This window comes from Lonchura striata, chromosome 5, assembly GCF_050655825.1.
Source record: "Lonchura striata isolate lonStrDom1 chromosome 5, ASM5065582v1, whole genome shotgun sequence".
In the NCBI taxonomy this organism is placed as follows: domain Eukaryota; kingdom Metazoa; phylum Chordata; class Aves; order Passeriformes; family Estrildidae; genus Lonchura; species Lonchura striata.
In genome coordinates this window covers 6,727,150-6,746,153 of record NC_140707.1, presented here as the reverse complement: position 1 = coordinate 6,746,153, position 19,004 = coordinate 6,727,150, and the positions used below count along the sequence as shown (strand labels likewise).

Below are 19,004 nucleotides of genomic sequence, written 5' to 3'. Positions count from 1 at the left end.
AAGGATGAGGAAAAGGACGAGGATGAGGAGGAGGAGGATGAGGACGAGGAGGACGAGGACGAGGAGGACGAGGACGAGGACGAAGACGAGGACGAAAACGAGGACGAAGACGAGGAGGACGAGGTCGAAGAGGACGAGGAGGACGAGGAGGACGAGGAGGAGGACGAGGAGGAGGAGGAAGAATAGGAGGATAAAGAGGATGAGAATGAGGATGTGGAGGAGGACAATGAGGAGGAGGAGGAGGACGACGATGAGGGGGACGAGGAGAAGGAGGAGGAGGAGTAGGAGGTGGAGGAGCAGGACGAGGAGGATGAGGAGGACGAGGAGGAGGAGGACGAGAAAGACGAGGAGGAAGAGGAGGACGAGGATGACGAGGAGGAGGAGGACGAGAAAGACGAGGAGGAAGAGGAGGACGAGAATGACGAGGAGGACGAGGATGAGGACGAGGAGGAGGACGAGGAGAAGGAAAAGGAGGATGAGGAGGAGAAGGAGGACAAGGAGGAAGACAACGACGACAACGACGACGACGAAGAGGAGGTGGAAGATGAGGAGGAGGAATAGCAGGAGGAAGTGAGAGAACGAGGACAAGGAGGATGATTAGGAGGAGGAGGAGAACGAGGAGGATGAGGAAAATGAGGATGAGGGGGAGGAGGAGAAGAAGGAAAATGACAAGGTGGATGAGGAGGGGGAGGAGAAAGAGGAGGAGCAGGAGGAGGAAGAGGAGGAGGAGGAAGACGACAAGGACTAGGGCAAGCACAAGGAAGATGAGGAGGAGGAGGAGGCCAAGGAAGACGAGGAGGCAGAGAAGCATGAAGAGGAGGAATAGGAGGAGGAAGAGAGAGGACAAGAACAAGGAGGATGATGAGGATGAGGAGGAGGAGGACAGCGAGGAGGAGGAGGAGGAGAAGAAGGATGAGGACGAGGACGAGGAGGAGAAGGATGAGGATGAGGAAAAGGAGGAAGATGCAGAGGACAAGTAGGAGGAGGAGGAGGAGGAGGAGGAAAAGGAAGATGAATAGGAGGAGGAGGAGGACAAGGTGGAGAATAAAGAGGAGGAGGACTAGGATGAGGACAACCAGGAGGAGAAGGATGAGGAGTATGAGTATGAGCAGGATGGGGAGAACGAGGAGGAGGAAGAGGAGGAAGATGAGGAGGAGAAGGAGGAGAATGAGGATGAGGAGGACAATGAGGAGGATGAGGCAGATAAGGATGCGGAGGATAAGGAGGAGCAGGATGAGGACGAGGAGGAGGACGAGGAGGAGGATGAGGAGGACGAGGAGGAGGTCGAGGACGATGACGAGGAGTAGAAGGATGAGGATGAGGAAAAGGATGACGATGCAGAGGACAAGGAGGACATCCTCCTCCTCCTCCTCATCCTCCTCGTCCTCCTCGTCCTCCTCATCGTCCTCGTCCTCCTCCTCCTTCTCCTCATCGTCCTCTTCATCCTCCTTGTCCTTCTCATCCTCGTCCTCCTCCTACTCCTCCTCCTCCTCCTCCACCTCCTCGTCGTGCTCCTCCACTTCCCCATTCTCATCCTCTTTATCCTTCTATTCATCCTCCTCCTCCTCGTCTTCCTCGTCCTCCTCCTCCTTGTCCTCCTTGTCCTCTTCATCCGCCTTGTCCTCCTCATACTCGTCCTTTTCCTCCTCCTTGTCCTCCTCCTCATCCTAGTCCTCCTTATCCTCTGAATCCTTATCCTCCTCATCCTCCTCATTGACCTGCACATCCTCATTCTCCTCCTTCTCCTCCTCTTCATCTTCCTCCTCTTCCTCCTCCTTGTCTTCCCAATCCTGCTCATCCGCATCCTCCTCGTCCTTCTCCTCCTGGTCCTCCTCATCCTTGTCCTCCTCCTCTTTATTCTCATCCTTCTCCTCCTATTCCTCCCGTTCATCTTCCTTCCCCTCCTCCTCCTCATCCTCATCACCCTCCTTGTCCTTGTCCTCTCTCTTATTCCTCCTATTCCTCCTCTTCATGCTTCTCTGCCTCCTCCTCTTCCTTGTCCTCCTCCTCCTCCTCATCTTCCTTGCGCTTGCCCTAGTCCTTGTCGTCTTCCTCCTCCTCCTCTTCCTCCTCCTGCTCCTCCTCTTCCTCCTCCCACTCCTCATCCTCTTTGTCAGTGTCCTCCTCCTCCTCCTTCTCCTCATCCTCATCCTCATTCTCCTCTTCTTCCTTGTTCTCCTCATCCTCCTCATCATCCTCCTTGTCCTTGTTCTCTCTCTTCCTCCTCCTATTCCTCCTCCTCATCTTCCACCTCCTCTTCATCATTGTCGCCATCGTTGTCGTCTTTGTCGTCCTCCTTGTCCTCCTTGTCCTCCTCCTCCTCCTCATCCTCCTCATCCTCATCCTCATCCTTGTCCTCCTCCTAGTCCTCCTCCTCCTCCTTGTCCTCTACATCTTCATCCTTTTCCTCATCCTCATCCTTCTCCTCCTCCTCCTCCTCGTTGTCCTCCTCCTCCTCATTCTCGTCGTCCTCCTCGTCCTCCTCCTGGTCCGCCTCCTTGTCCTCCTTGTCCTCGTCCTCCTCCTCGTCCTTGTCCTCATCCTCGTCCTCGTCCTCGTCCTCGTCCTCCTCGTCCTTTTCGTCCTCCTCCTCCTGGACCTCCTCCTCCTCCTCCTTGTCCTCGTCCTCGTCCTCGTCTTCCTCATCCTCCTCCTCATCCTCCTCCTCGTCCTAGTCCTCGTCCTCGTCCTCGTCCCCATCCTCGTCCTCCTCGTCCTCCTCTTCCTCATCCTCCTCCTCCTCCTCCTCCTCCTCCTCCTCCTCATTTTCCTCCTCTACGTCCTCATTCTCATCCTCTTTATTCTGCTATTCCTCCTTCTCCTTCTCGTATTCCTCGTCCTCTTCCTCCTTGTCCTCCTTGTCCTCGTCGTCCTCCTTGTCCTCCTCATCTTCGTCCTTTTCCTCATCCTTGTCCTCCTCTTCATCCTCCTCCTCCTTATCCTCCGCATCCTTATCCTCCTCATTGTCCTCCTCATCCTCATTCTTCTCCTTCTCCTCCTCCTCATCTTCCTCTTCTTCCTCCTCCTCGTCCTCCCCATGATGCTCATCCTCATCCTCCTCGTCCTTCTCCTCCTGGTCCTCCTCATCCTTGTCCTCCTCCTCTTTATTCCCCTCCTTGTCCTCCTCCTCCTTCTGTTCATCTTCCTTCTCCTCCTCGTCCTCCTCCTCCTCGTCCTCCTTGTCCTCTGCATCTTCATCCTTTTCCTCATCCTCATCCTTCTCCTTCTCCTCCTCGTCCTCATCCTTCTTCTCCTCCTCCTCCTCGTTGTCCTCCTCCTCCTCATCCTCATCATCCTCCTTGTCCTTGTCCTCTCTCTTCCTCCTCCTATTCCTCCTCTTCATGCTTCTCTGCCTCCTCCTCTTCCTTGTCCTCCTCCTCCTCATCATCCTTGTGCTTGCCCTAGTCCTTGTCGTCCTCCTCCTCCTCCTCTTCCTCCTCCTGCTCCTCCTCACTCTCCTCCCCCTCCTCATCCTCCTTTTGATTGTCCTCCTCCTCCTCCTCTTCCTCATCCTCATTCTCCTCTTCCTCCTCGTTCTCCTCCTCCTCATCATCATCCTCCTTGTTCTTGTTCTCTTTCTTCCTCCTCCTATTCCTCCTCCTCATCTTCCACCTCCTCTTCATCGTCGTCGTCATCGTCATCGTCGACCTCCTCCTCCTCCTCATCTTCCTCCTCGTCCTCCTCCTCCTCCTCCTCATCTTCCTCATGCTCCTCCTCCTTGTCCTCCTCCACATCCTCATTCTCATCCTCTTTATCCTCCTATTCCTCCTCCTCCTCCTCGTCTTCTACGTCCTCCTCCTCCTTGACCTCCTTGTCCTCCTCGTCCTTATCCGCCTCATCCTCGTCCTTTTTCTCATCCTTGTCCTACTCCTCATCCTCCTCCTCCTTATCCTCCGCATCCTTGTCCTCCTCATTGTCCTCCTCATCCTCGTTCTCCTCATTCTCCTCCTCCTCATCCTCCTCCTCTTCCTCCTCCTCGTCCTCCCCATCCTGCTCATCCTCATCCTCCTCGTCCTTCTCCTCCTGGTCCTCCTCATCCTTGTCCTCCTCCTTTTTATTCTCCACCTTGTCCTCCTCCTCCTCCTGTTCATCTTCCTTTTCCTCCTCCTCCTCGTCCTCCTTGTCCTCTGAATCTTCATCCTTTTCCTCATCCTCATCCTTCTCCTCCTCCTCGTCCTCGTCCTCATTCTTCTTCTCCTCCTCCTGCTCCTCCTCTTCCTCCTCCCCCTCCTCATCCTCCTTGTCATTGTCCTCTTTCTCCTCCTCCTCCTCATCCTCATTCTCCTCTTCCTTCTCGTTCTCCTCCTCCTCCTCCTCCTCCTCGACCTCCTCGTCCTCCTTGTCCTCTGCATCTTCATCATTTTCCTCATCTTCATCCTTCTCCTCCTCGTCCTCGTCCTCATCCTTCTACTCCTCCTCCTCCTCCTCGTTCTCCTCCTCCTCCTCATCCTCATCATCCTCCTTGTCCTTGTCCTCTCTCTTCCTCCTCCTATTCCTCTTCTTCCTGCTTCTCTGCCTCCTCCTCTTCCTTGTCCTCCTCCTCCTCCTCTTCCTCTTCCTGCTCCTCCTCTTTCTCTTTCCCCTCCTCATCCTGCTTGTCATTGTCCTCCTCCTCCTCCTCTTCCTCATACTCATTCTCCTCTTCCTCCTCGTTCTCCTCCTCCTTCTCATCATCCTCCTTGTCCTTGTTCTCTCTCTTCCTCCTCCTATTCCTCCTCCTCATCTTCCACCTCCTCTTCATCCTCGTCATCGTCCTCCTCGTCCTCCTCCTCGTCCTCTTCATCCTCCTCGTCCTCCTCCTCCTCGTCCTCCACCTCGTCCTCCTCCTCCTCCTTATCCTCTTCCTCCTCGTCCTCTTCCTCCTCGTCCTCGTCCTTGTCCTCCTCCTCCTCCTCCTCCTCCTCCTCCTCCTCCTCCTCCTCTTCCTCCTCGTCCTCCTCTCCCTCCTCCCTCTCCTCCTCCTTCTCTCCCTCTTCCTCCTCCTCCTCCTCCTCCTCCTCCTCTGTGTGTGGTTCTCAGGATTCAATAACTCTAGGATTCCAGGAACTTGGAACTCTGAGATTCCATGGCTCTGTGACCCCATGGATGGATTCAGGACTGTCTCCAAGGCCACAAGGGAACGTTGGTGCCAGCGGGAGGGGCTGCATTGCAGGGGCACCAACAGCTGAGAGGTGACTGCAGCTGCTGCTGCTGCTGCTGCTGCTGCTGCTGCTGCTGCTTGTGGGGGTGCTGCTGGCAGGGGCAGGGCCCTGGTGTGGCTGAGCTTTGCTATCTCAGCCTGCGAGCTCCTAGGATCTCAGGACAGAGCCAGGACTGACCCAGGTTGGCACTGCACTTGAGGACAGACAGAGAATGGAAAGTGCCCACAGAGTGGTCCCGAGCAGGTCTGTGGGAAGGAGGAGGGAGGGAGGATGGATCCCCTGCCCAAGGCTGCCAAGGGAAGGCTTTGGGAGGGAAAGCAAGCCTTGACCTGACACTAAGTCCTTCAAATGCTCAGTTGCCCACGCTGAGCAGGATTTCATTGCGCAGAACTGACAGGGCCAGATCCAGGGATGGGGAGGATATCGAGGCAGGCTTCAGGTGAGCAAATTCTGCAGTGCTGACAAAGAGAGAGACCACAGCCAGGTGAGGGAGGCAGGTGGAAAAGGCTTTGTGCCGTCCCTGCTCAGAAGGGATCCTCAGCACAGCCCTGACGATCTGTACATAGGAGAAAACAATGAACACCAAACAACAAAATGATAAACTGCTAGTAACCACAAGAAGCCCAAGTTCCCTGAGGTGGGAATTGGAGCAGGAGAGCTTGAGGATCTGTGGGATATCACAGAAGAACTGGCCCCAGGCATTGCCATGGCACAGGGGCAGGGAAAATGTATTGGCTGTGTGCATGAGAGCATTGAGAAAGGCACTGGCCCAGGCAGCTGCTGCCATGTGGGCACAAGCTCTGCTGCCCAGGAGGGTCCCGTAGTGCAGGGGTTTGCAGATGGACACGTAGCGGTCATAGCACATGATGGTCAGGAGGGAATACTCTGCTCCAAGGAAGAACAGAAGGAAAAAGAGCTGTGCAGCACATCCCTTGTAGGAGATGTTCCTGGTGTCCCAGAGGGAATTGTGCATGGCTTTGGGGACAGTGGTGTAGATGGAGCCCAGGTCGCTGAGGGCCAGGTTGAGCAGGAAGAAGAACATGGGCGTGTGCAGGTGGTGGCCGCAGGCTACGGCGCTGATGATGAGGCCGTTGCCCAGGAGGGCAGCCAGGGAGATGCCCAGGAAGAGGCAGAAGTGCAGGAGCTGCAGCTGCCGCGTGTCTGCCAGTGCCAGCAGGAGGAAGTGGCTGATGGAGCTGCTGTTGGACATTTGCTGTGGCTGCACATGGGCACCTGTTAATGGGGAAAGGACAGTGAAGAGAAAAAGGAGATGCCTTTAACCAAAATCAAAGGCATTTCGCATTAACCTCTTTTTTCTATGACACACACGGACATATTTTTGTGTTCAAGAGTCCTGCGGATTACTTTTTAAGCTCCCCCCATGTCTCTTCTGGTGTTCTTGGAATCAGAAACCTTTAGCATTTCTGCTTCCCCCAGGGTGAACAAAGCAATTTCTGTGAGGCAAAGTGATAAGTGGAGAGTAAGGGGAGATGGCCTGTCGTTCTCACCTGTTCAGATTTCTCTGGGCTTTAACCACTCTCAGTTAGAGGATGATCACGTTCCCATGCTTCCCTAAAATGTCACCAGGCATGGCTGAGAGCAGATGGATCCACAACAGCTCAGCTCCACATTTGGATCCAATAACTCACTTTGCTCATATCACCCACCCAACAGCATTTTCAGTGTCACAACACCTCTGCCTTTCCTCATCAATCTTATAAATCAGAGATGCTCTAGGACAGGTTTGCACCCTGGATTGAAGCTCCCAGCTTGGACTGAAATCTCAAGGAGACTTCCAAGTGTCCTTCTGATGGCACTGGATGAAGGGAGGTGCAGCTCCTTCCCTGGCTGCACTGCCAGCATTGCCCAGAGCCGGGCACTGGGGACAGCTGTGTCACCCTGAGCCAGCTGTGCCCCTGCCAGAGCCCCCAGTGCCGGGCAGCTGCTCCCAGCCCTGTGCTCTGCAGAGGGAACTGGGCCCGGGGCTGCAGAGCTGCCCCACGGCTCTGCTGCAGCTCTGCCTGCACAGGAGGGGCTGCACGCCTTGGAGCCCCGGCCCTGAGGGCAGAGGCTTGGCTGGGGCACAGGAGGGAGGGGGCTTGTGCAGAGGGAGGGGCTGCACTGGAGGGGATCCTCTGGACATCTCTAAACTCTCCCTGCCACAGCATTTCTGGGATTTGTTTTCTCTCCTTCCCTGATCTTCTCTCTGCTTCCTGGAGATTTTCCTCCTGCAGGTGTCTCCCTGTGCCTGATCTCTCCCTGCCAGCACTCCCAGACCCCAAATCTCTGTGCCCTCTCCTTGGCCTGACAGAACCCTGCCTGTTTGCAGGGCACTGGCTGGGGGCAGGTTCTGTTTGCAGCTTGGAGAAAGGACAGCTCAGACTGAGCCTGATGGCTCCAGCAAAGGTGATGCTGCTGCTGTACATGGGCAGAGTGGCTGCAAGCACATTAGGGATCTCCTGTGAACCTACTGATCACTAAAAGTAACAGTTCAGATTTCTCAGGCACTTCTCAAAATACAGAATCAACTGCTGATATTTATTTCTCCCTCCCTGCCATTCTGCAATGGTAGGAAACTGAATACAAACTTTTTGGGAATTTCTTCATTTTTATCAATATCCTTGTCTTGGAAATATTCTGTGACTGATCAGAAACCCTCAGCATGTCAGAACACCATGAGCATTTCACCTACCCTACACCAGAACACTCAGAGTTGTACTCACAGGGTCTGTGGGCATTGGGATGTTCCAGCTTTAGGAGATCTCTCCAGGAGCTGCAGCTGCATTGTCCTGCAGCCAGAGGTTCCTGTGCCAAGGGCTGGCAGTGATTCTGCCCCAGGCACTTCTCAGCCCCTTCCCAGCCCTGACTGATTGAAGCTCTCTGTGCCTCTGTGCTGTGCCCGGGCTGGCTGCAGGCAGTGCCCCAGCCCTTCTGGGCTGGCAGAAGAGCTGCTCAGCAAGAGAAATGTGCTTTTGAAGCTCTGCTTGGTTACCAGGATCACCCTCTGTGCCAGGAGCCCGGCCCAGCTCAGCAGCACAGACACAGCACAAGGACTTTAATGACCCTCTCAGGGGCTGCTGTTGTTTTCATTAGTCTCATTCCCAGAGAGTGTGCTCAAAAAACTTCTCAAGAACTCAAAGTGTGATTGAAACACTGAAGTTTCTTGGACTTTTACTGGGTCCCACTGAGGGAAACGACTGAGAAAGTGTCCCCAAGTAGAGCATAATGCTGGAGCAGAGATGACAGCAAGGGAAAAGCAAGGGGAAGGTGTCTCTGGTGCTGAGCAAACCTGGATGTGTTTCAGGAATGCAAAGGGCCCAGGCCTGAGCCCCAGCCCCTGGCAAGGCAGATCCTGTCCCTCCCTCATTGCTCAGGGCTCTTCCCGGGATGGGCACTGGCATGTGGGGATGTGCAGTGCCAAGGGCAGGACCATGGGGCGGCCCCTGCCAGGCTGCTGAGCAGGGACAAGGAGGCACTGAGGCCCCAGGGCTGCAAGGGTCACTTGTCCCCTGGTGGCCTCAGGCCCAGGGCCAGCAGCCATGGCCAAAGGGCTGCACAGGTTGGCTCTGTCAGGGCCTTGCAGCTGCTGCACATCCCTGAGCCCTCTGCAGCCCAGGCTGTCCCACGGTGTCCCTGCCCTGCGCCTCTGTCCCTGCAGGCTGTCGTCACCCCCGGCTGCCCCACCTCGCTGGCCCTTCCTTTGCTGGCAGCTCTGCCTCCTGCTGCCCCTGCCTGGCCACACAAAGCCTTGGGCTGCTCCAGGCTCCTGCTGGGGACGTGTTGCACCACAGCCCTGCCCTGGGAGGGAAATTCCTTTCTCCTGGTGTCCAGTCTGGTCCTCCCCAGCTGTCCTTGGTGCCATTATTTCTTTCTCTCACTGTTTTATACAAGGAAGAAAATCTACATCCTCTCTGAAAACACCCTTCAATCCCTCCCAGGCTACTCCTGTTCTGTCCTCAATCACCATATCACTGAGACCAGAGCCTGCAGCCTCTACCTGCTGGTTGTGTGATGAGGCCTCCAAAACCCCATCTTGGGAGATTTTTGGGTCCTCTACGAAGTCTGTGAAAATGGAAAAACAGTCAAAGTTATTTTTTCCAAAATCTTGCATTGACAGAACAAGGATCAGTATCTTTAAACTGAATGAGGGTGGATTTACATTTGTTAGAAGGACAAAATATATTATAATTATGAGAGTGACACAAAATGGCCACTGTTTTTCCAGAGAGATGTATTCCCCATCCCAGGAATGCTCCAAAATCAGGGAGTGTGTGCAACCTGACCCAGTGAAATCCCCTCCCCTCCCCAAGGATGGAATTCCTGTTGTGTGGGTTCTCGGATGTGCTGGGTGCTCTCACAACACTTCTGGCCAGAATGTCTGCTGAGGGCAGCCAGGCTGCTGCAGGGCAGTGACCTCACAGCCATCACCATGGCAGCCCTGTCCCCTGGGCCTGGCTCTCCCCTTTCCTCTGCCCCTGCCTTGTCTCTGCTGGCATGAAGAGTTTTGTCATTAATATCTTGTCCCCAAGGTGCTGGGCCAATGGCTTCCCAGTCAGGCTCCTGGAGCAGAAGTGGCTTTCCAGAGCCCAGCCAGAAATGAGCCCTGAGGCAGCAGCTCTGCAGCGCTGGCCACCAGGCCGGGTTGCAAGGGAGGCTTCTGGCCATGCCCTGCAAGCAGCTGCTGCTGCCAAGGTGCCTTTGGTGCCTCGGGCTGTCCCTGGCACAGCTCCCAGCACGGCACTCTGCCCTTGTGCCCGAGGCCTTCCCTGTGCTGGGGCTGGCCTGGGGCTGTTCCTGCAGTGGGACCTGCCCTGCTCCTGGCACAGGAAAGGCAGTTCCTGCTGGAGCAGGAGGCTCTGCCTGCAATGGGCTCAAACCACTCCAGCAAGGCCCTGCTGACTTCAAAATTGCTTCCTAGAGCAGAATATCCTATAGGTGTTATAGATTCTGGACTGTGGAGTAAATAACTCTGGTTAAGAGCTTACTGTCTAGTCATTATCAGATTGTATTTATATAAATATATCTGGTATTCCATCATTAATCCTGTGGGACAAATTGCATTGACAGATTGTTCAATTCTACCTGTCCAATCGTTTATACATAAACCTTTGACAAATTCTGGGGCCAGGATTGGATCCAGTCACTCCCAGTCTCCTCTCTTAAAAGGAATTTTTGAAGTCTGGGGGCCCTGCAGGGGTTTTAGAACCCATGGTGGCTGCTGGGTGTCTCCATCTCATGACTCAGCAGGAGTTTCTCCAATAATGAAATAAAGCTTTTGCCTGAAGCTCCCATTCTGCCCATGGCAGGAGTGTGTGTGACATCCTGGCTCTTTGGCAGCCTGGGGACACCTGGGATGTCACTGTGGAGCCCCCGTGAGTGCCTGTGACAGATCGGTGCCTTTGCAGCCCAAGGTGCCCTGGGATGTCACCATGGAATGGCTGTGACTGCCTCTGACCACACGGCTCTTTGACATCCCCAGAAAACCTTGGGAGGGCTCCATGGAGGCCCTGTCTCTGTGTGCGACATTCCAGCTCTTGAACAGCCTGGAGACTCTTGGAAAGTCCCCATGGAACCCCTCTGAGGTCCAGTGACAAATCTCATTCTAAGGAGGCAACCATCACCAGGAAACCCTGTTGCTATGGTCAGTTTCCATGGCAACCATCCCCAGCCCCTGTTGCTATGGTCAGTTTCCATGGCAACCATCCCCACCCCTGTTGCTATGGTCAGTTCCCATGGCAACCATTCCCAGCCCCTGTTGCTATGGTCAGGCCCTGGGCAGCTCCATGGAGACCCCATGCCAGGGGTGGTTGCCATGGACACCAGCTCAGGCCTGCAGCCCGTTGCCATGGCAACCATTGGCACTCCCATCCCCAGGCTCATGGGATCCCAGAACCACAGAATTGGCTGAGCTGGGAGGGACCCATCAGGATCCTCGAGTCCAACTGCTGGCCCTGCACAGGACACCCCAACACTGCCAGCCTGGGCCTGGCAGCGCTGTCCAAACGCTGCTGGAGCTCAGAGAGCCCTGGAGCTGTGACCCTTCTCTGGGGAGCCTGGGCAGTGCCCCAGCAGCCTCTGGGCAAAAACCCTTTCCTGAGATCCAACCTAAGCCTGCCCCGACTCAGCTGCAGCCGCTCCCTCCACTCCTGTCCCTGGGCACCAGAGTGAAGAGGTTCCCTCAGCCCCAGCCAGGGACGCGCTCCCAAGGCTGCTGCCATGGCCACCAGGGCTGGCACCAGCTGGGATGCTCGGTTTCCACAGGCCGGGGTTCAGGAATGGCATTTCTCAATTTCCTGCTCCCGCTCAAACCCTGCAGGCACTCATTGCCCTCCCACCTTCCATTGAAGGAAAAAAGGGAAAGATCTCAGGCTGGGATAAGAACAATTTACTGGGAACAGCAACAAGATAAGGAACAAACAGAAACAGAAAAAATATTAACAGAAGGGATAAGAAAAACTAGTTACAGGGAAAACTACATCACCATCAATTGTATCTTTTTGGCCACGTGTTTCCTTCTGCATGGAAAGGACACCCTTCTCCTCAGGGAAAGACAGAGAGAGAGTCCCTTTCCTGCCCCGGTAATGACCTGAGGTGGGAGTGAATGTAGTGACAGGGCCATGGCCAGACCCTCATTTTCTTCAATCCCATGTAAGGTCATTGGCAGGGGCAGGAGAAGGTACAGGTGTCTTCCCAGCATGGATCACAGGGAACATGGATCACCAGGGCTCTTCCCAACAGGGTCCTTCAATGGTGGATGAAACTGGATCAGTGCACAAAGCTCTTCCTGCATCTGGGGAATTTTCAGGGCTTCCCTTACCGGTGGCTCCGTTGGTGTTTGGTCAAGTGAGATCTCTGGGTGAAGCTCTTCCCACACTGGGGACACACGTAGGACCTCTCCCTGGTGTGGATGCACCAGTGCCTGACAAGGTGGCAGTTGTGCTTGAAGCCCTTGCCACAGTCGGGGCAGAGGAAGCGCCTCTCCTCGGTGTGAATCCGCTCATGCCGGAGGAGATGGGAGCTGGTCTGAAACCTCTTCCCACAAGTGGGGCACATGTAGGGCCTCTCCCCAGTGTGGATGCGCTGGTATGTGACGAGGGTGGAGTTGTGTTTGAAGCCCTTCCTGCAGTCAGGGCAGCGGAAGGGCCTCTCATCCTTGTGAATCCGCTGATGTACAAGGAGATTGCAGCTATTGTGAAACCTCTTCTGACACTTGGTACACTCGTAGGGACTCTCCCCAGTGTGGATGCGTTGGTGGATGATGAGGTCGGAGCTCTGTCTGAATCCCTTCCCACACTCCCCACACTCGTAGGGCCTCTCCCCAGTGTGGATGTGTAAGTGCCTGACAAGGTGGGATTTGCAGCTGAATCCCTTCCCACACTCCCCACACTCATAGGCCCAATCCCCGGTGTGGATCATCAGGTGTTGTTTCAGATTGTTGCTCTGCCTGAAGCTCTTCCCACACTCTGAGCACTTGTAGGGCTTCTCCCCATCAGGAAGCTTATCAGGGACCACCAGCTCTGAGCTCTGGCTGAAGCTCTGCCCACCTTCCTGGCCCAGGGTGGGTCTTTCCTCCTCAGAGCATCCTGGACTGGCCTTGCAGCCCTTCCTCCTCTGGGATCTCCAGGGCTTTTCCTCCCCGTTGGATTCCTGCGATGTGGAGTTGCTCAAAACAGATTCTTCCATGAGGTTCTGCTGCAGGTATTTGTCCTTCCTGGTCTCCACGATCAGCTCTTGCTCTGGGGGAGGAAGGACAAGGAGTAGATGGGATTTGCCTCCGTGCCAGAGGGAAGGGCAAGGAGATCCCCCAAGTGTATCCCCAGCAGGAGGGCACCAGCAGCGGGGCTGTCCTGCAGGTGGGGCCCAGGCTGGGCTGGGAGATGGAGCAGGAGAGAGGGAGAAAGGGGCACTGACTTCCTCCTCACCTGCCTTGGTGTCCCAGGGCATCTTCCTCTTCCTCACAACCTTCTTCTCCATCTGGCGAATGTTTGGGTACGGGAAATCCTGTTTTGGGAGGAAAACAAGGGATGAGCACAGTGAGTTTTGTACTGGCTTCAAAGCAAACCAGGGGGAGAGTCTAAGCCAGAATGACAATTGAATAAGAAAATTAAGATCAAGGCAATGATACAGAAATACTGCCTTAACCTGACAGAGTGAGGATATAACCTTACACCCCGTTGCTCAGGGTGGTGGTAGCAGTCTGATGAAATGGTGGCTGAAGCCCGGCTTGAGTGATAAACGTGATTCTGTCAAAGCAGTGATCCTGTAGAAGGGTCTGGTCTTCCTCTGAAGGTCCAGTGGTGATTATGGAGTTCTTGTCCTCTGGGAATCCAGTAGGCAAGGTGATCGTGGTGTTGCAAATGGTGAGATTATATCCAGGTAGGAATGCTTGGTTCCTCCCCCTGGGCGGAGCATCCCACAATGGGATGATGTAATTTTATCAGTCCTGCAGTGACACTCAATGGCCCATTAAGAGAAGATGGCCCTGGAGGGCGTTATCAGGGCTGAGCCATGGAAGAGATAAAGAACACTGCCCCACCTGTTGATAACAGTTTATGGAGATGGGGACTGAAAACACTTTTGGTTACATCTGACACTGAAACCTGAAACAGTGAGGCAATCCCTGCTCGGGGTGGGGGTGAACACCACCCCCGTTACCCAAACTGGCTCAGGTGTAAAACCCCCACCCTGGGAAGGCCACGCACACAGGGGACAATGTCACACTTGCCCTGCTCCAGGGGAGATCTCTGTCCCTGTCACTCCCTTGCTCTCTCCTCTTTTTCTTTCCATCTCTCTCTCTACCTCACATTTACTGGTCAATAAAATCCACTTTGGATTTGGTCTTGTTAGCACCTTAATTGGGGCAGAGGCATCTCTCTAACAATTTTATTATCCAGATTGCAACATTATTTTACACAGTGAGTTCAGGGCTCTGTTGTCTGACCCCAGGTGCCTTTGACAACAGCATGTTTCTCTCCTCTGAGGAGTTTGTGGCTCTTTCTGGAGGAACTCTTGGAAGCTTGGATGCAGCTTCCTCTGAGTGACTTTTGGGAGAACTTACGAGGAAAATGGCTCTTGTGGGTGGCCAGTGTAAAGAAAATATTTTGTTTTCCTTCTTTGAAAAGTCTGTTAAAATCACTGGAGGAAAGGGACCAAATGATACCAGCAAGACTGACAAGGATCATTCACCTCAAAGTGAGGAACACAAGGCTACTTAAATCCTACAAGAAGCCCAGCTCAAGTAGGTAAATACCCAAATAACTCCTGAATTCACGGGCTTTGGGGGGAGAAGCATTATTTTCTTGGTCCCTGTCACCTTTGTGATAGCTACACAGACCTTTCTCTTCCTTTTAATAATCTGTATTGGGACAAATTTCCATGTTTTTTTTTTTTTGGTTTTTTTTTTTTTTTGGAACCTGCCAGCATCTGAGCTGGAGCTGTGCTGGAACTCATGAAATTTGGAATTGCCAGAGAATTTCTTCTGTTGTTGGTCTGTTAATGTTTGGGATTTATTTGTGTTTCCGTCATAAATGACTTGTGGGAAGAGCAAATCTTCCTCAAGGCATTTTATGTAGGGTTAACTTTGATTTCTGCTGAGTTTGTTTTGTCCAGTGTCCAGGGGATGCTCAAGGGGTCTCTGGTTTTGGTTTGGCCCTAATTTACTTCTGATTTGTCTTTATCACTTAAAAACACCTGAAAAATTACTAAAAAGAGTATTGACCAGACATGTCAGAAGTCCCACCATTTAAGAGGTATTTGAGGTGGAATTTACTGTTTGGGAACATATTCTGGAGGATTTGTGGGTTCTTGGGGGATATCTGGTAGTATTCTCCATATCTTTGCACTCCAAAACCCAAAGTGGATTTGTCTGTCACCTCAAAGTGACTCAATCCTACCTCAAAATGGCTGGTTCCCACCTCAGTCCCATGCTAAAATTGCTCAATTCCTCAGCCTCCAGGATGAGATGGGGTTGGAAGGTGATCGGGAGAAGTGAGATCCAAACTTGAGGGTGTGGGGTCAGGATTGTGTGGGGCTGGGTGGGTGTGATTTATTTTGATAATAAGTAAAACTATCAGAATTATTGATTTCTGTCCCATTCAGTTTCTGTCAGTTCTGGTTTGCTTTTCAGAGTGCTGCCTTCTCAGATGATTTTGTTTGTGTCCTCCTGTCCCAGACTGAAAAGCAAGATGTGTTCTATTTGCCATCTGTATGGCAGTTGTCCTGTGTTAAGTGGGCAGTTTTTCCTTATCTCTTCCACAATCAATCCTCCCTCAGGACAGACATTTGCTGATAATGGGCTATTGAATGTCACTGCATGAATGATAAGAAATGTGGAGAGTTTTGTGTATGAATGGCTTCGTGAGAAAGGACATGACTACGTGCAGTTAGTGAAGCAGTAGCTGAAAATTGCACAGTGCAGCAATAGCAGATGTAGCAATAATATCTTATGTCCTTGGGTAAGCTGGTTCCCAACAGTAGAATGGTCAGCAAAAAGATAAATGTAAGGGAAAACAAAGCAAGCTCAGAAAGCTCCAAAGGCGGGGTTGACCTGTTTTTAATACACCAATGATGAGCCTAATTTTTGCAATATGCATGAGCTTCATTATAATGGGTATAACTGTACATGTGTGCTTGGAATAAACTGAGACTTGTTGACATTATAGAATGGACTTGTCTCCCGTCATTTTTCCACACCTTGGCACAGGAATCCAACAGGGAGGAAAATCCCCAGAGATCCCACAGGAGGAAGGGCTGCAAACCCAGCCCAGGGTGTTCTGAGGAGCAAAGACCCACCCTGGGCCAGGAAGGTGGGCAGAGCTTCAGCCAGAGCTCAGAGCCGGTGGTCCCTGATAAGCTTCATGATGGGGAGAAGCCCTACAAGTGCTCAGAGTGTGGGAAGAGCTTCAGGCAGAGCAACAATCTGAAACGACACCTGATGATCCACACCGGGGAATGGCCCTACAAGTGTGGGGAGTGTGGGAAGGGATTCAGCTGCAGCTCTGCCCTTGTCACCCACCAACGCATCCACACTGGGGAGAGACCCTACGAGTGTCCCGAGTGTCAGAAGAGGTTTCACACCAGCTCCAATCTCCTCCTGCACCAGTGGATTCACACGGATGAGAGGCCCTTCCACTGCCCTGACTGTGGGAAGGGCTTCAAGCGCAACTCCACTCTCGTCACCCACCGGCACATCCACACTGGGGAGAGGCCCTACAAGTGTGAGGAATGTGGGAAGAGCTTCAGGACAAGATCCCACTTGATCTGCCACCAGATCACCCACACTGGGGAAAGGCCATACAAGTGTGAGCAATATGGGAAGGGCTTCAGCCAGAGGTCCAACCTGAACATCCACCAGAGGATCCACCCTGGGGAGAGGCTCTATGAGTGTCCTGAGTGTCAGAAGAAGTTTAAGACCAGCTCAAATCTCCTCTGCCATCAGCGGATTCACACAGAGGAGAGGCCCTTCCGCTGCCCCGACTGCGGGAAGAGCTTCAAGTGCAACTCCTCCCTTGTCAAGCACCGGCGCATCCACACCGGGGAGAGGCCCTACGAGTGTCCCCTGTGTGGGAAGAGCTTCAGCCAGAGCTCTCACTTGACCAAACACCAACGGAGGCACTAGTAAGGGAAGCCCTGTGAGTCCCCCAACTGCATGAAGAGCTTTGTACACTGCTCCAGCCTTACCCCCATGGGAAGACCCATGTTGGGCACAGGCCTGTTGACCCACATTCCCTGTGATCCATGTTGGTAAGACATCTGACTGGTTATCTTTTTGGTTTGGCCCTAATGTTCTTCTGATTTTTCCTTATCAAATAAAACACCTGAAATAGGACTGAAAAGAAAGTAATTATTCCGAGATTTCCAAAGTCCAACCCTTTAACAGGTATTTGAGAAGGAATTTATACTTTGGGCACATATTCTGGAGGATTTTTGGGTTCTTGGGGGATTTCAGGCAGTGTTGTCCATATCTTTGCACTCCTGAAGTCAAGATGGATTGATCTGTCACCTCAAAATGACTCCGTCTCACTGAAAAAACCAAATTTTACCACAAAAGGTTACAATCCCACCTCAAAATGGCTTGTTTCCACCTCAAAAAATTCTAACCCATGACAAAATATCCAATTCCACAGCCTCCAGGGTGAGATGGGGTAGGAGGGAAATTAGGAAAAGTGGGATCCAAATTTAAATGGTGTGGGATCATGATTGTGTGCAGCTGGGTGTATGGGATATATTTTGATAGTAAATAAAACTTTCAGAATTATTGATTTCTGTCCCATTAATTTTCAGTCAGTTTTGTTTGGCTTTTCAGAGTGCCACCTTCTCAGTTGATTGTGTTTGTGTCCTCCTTTCCCTCCCACCTCTCTTTGCATATTCAGTTTCTCTCTCAGGGCCTCCCTTGACCCAGGGCAGCTCCCACCAAAGACCCTGCCCTGATTTAATTCCCAATCCATGAGCTACAACAACCATGGGTGAAGTTAGGAAGGCTGGCAGTGAAATGTCACTCTAAGATCTTGCTCCACTCAGCTTCTGGCTCTTCCATAAGAGCTTTGCCTTCAAGGGCAGGAACATCTTTTCCTGGCTGGGAACTGGAATTCCAGCCCCTGGGAAAGTGTGCCATGGATCCCAGAGGGGCCTTCCCGAGGCTCCCAGGGTGCTGCTCCTGCCGTGCCTCCCAAGGAGCTGTGCAGGGCAGGGGACAAGGTGCAGCAGCTGTGTTGGTTCTGCAGTGCCACAACAGCCCCTGGTTCCAGGAGTTTCCACACTGCCAAAAGCGATTCCTGGGTTCCCATGATGCCCTGCTGTGTCCCCATGGATATTTGGTGCCATGAAGTTCTTCGGTGTCACAATGGCCACTTCACTCCATGAGCTTCTGCAGTATCCAAATGGCCTCCTTGGATGGGCAGTGTCACCATGGGCCATTGGCTCCATGCAGCCCCGCTGGGTCACCATGGACTCCTTGGTTCCATGGGACCCCAGGGTCACAATTGACTCCTTGCTTCCACATCACCCCTTAAGTGCCAAAATGGCCCCTTCGTTCCATGGGGAACACAAAAGATTTATAGAAACATTGAGGAAATCCTGCTCAACACAGCTGGGAATATCTGCCTGCATTCTAAAAAGAGGTTAAAAGTGAGGATGGCACCAGCAGCTTCCATCTGCAACAGAGATCCAGGAAAAGGACAGGGACAGAGAATTCAGCTGGGAGACTCAGAGAATTCTGCTTCCAGAGATCATTTCTGGTCACACTGTCCTTTGTAGAAAGGTGACACCATTCCAGGCAGCCTGTACTGAGCAGGTGGTTCCTGAGTGGGGTTTGTTGTTCAGGAAACCTGATCATGCTTTTCCATTCTTTCCTTCCCAACAGGAAAACTTCTCCTGGCCCTGTGTGCAGGCAGAGCCCTGAGGAGAGCAGGTGGGACACGGTGCAATGGGCTGGGACATGGAGCTGCAGAGCTCAGGGACAAGGTTCTGCTGCAGGGCACAGGGATGTCAGTGCCAGGTGGGCAATGTCAGACATGGTGAGCCTGGGGGTGAGGAGCAGCTTGTCCAAACAGAGTCAGCCCTCACGGGGCTCATTCTTCTACATGCCCAGACCTCCTAAGGGGAACTTTAGCGTCAAGATCACCTGGGGAATACTTCTAACAGCTCTTCTCTGAATTGGGAAATAAAAAAATATTACATTGATAAAAGAAAAGAAGTCATGAGGTGAACTTGGAAATCTTCCTCCTTAACAGAACTCCAAACTGGCTTCAATCAGCCGCACAAGCCCTGGAGACCTGAAGACGATTGAAGGAAGACAAAGCGTCCCTGAGGGTTTTCTTTGTTTTGATGATCCCCACGGTGGATTCGAGCCCCTGTCCAGGATCA

At 52.9% G+C, this 19,004-nt stretch overlaps 1 protein-coding gene across 1 annotated transcript; it reads left to right on the top strand.

Moving 5' to 3' along the window:
* The first annotated feature begins 15,516 nt into the window (after positions 1-15,516).
* LOC146767196 (uncharacterized) lies at positions 15,517-18,615 on the top strand. Its single transcript, XM_085581181.1, has one exon. The coding sequence runs from the start codon at positions 15,763-15,765 to the stop codon at positions 16,756-16,758; it is 996 nt and encodes a 331-aa protein (XP_085437307.1). The 5' UTR covers positions 15,517-15,762; the 3' UTR covers positions 16,759-18,615.
* The last annotated feature ends 389 nt before the right edge of the window (positions 18,616-19,004 follow it).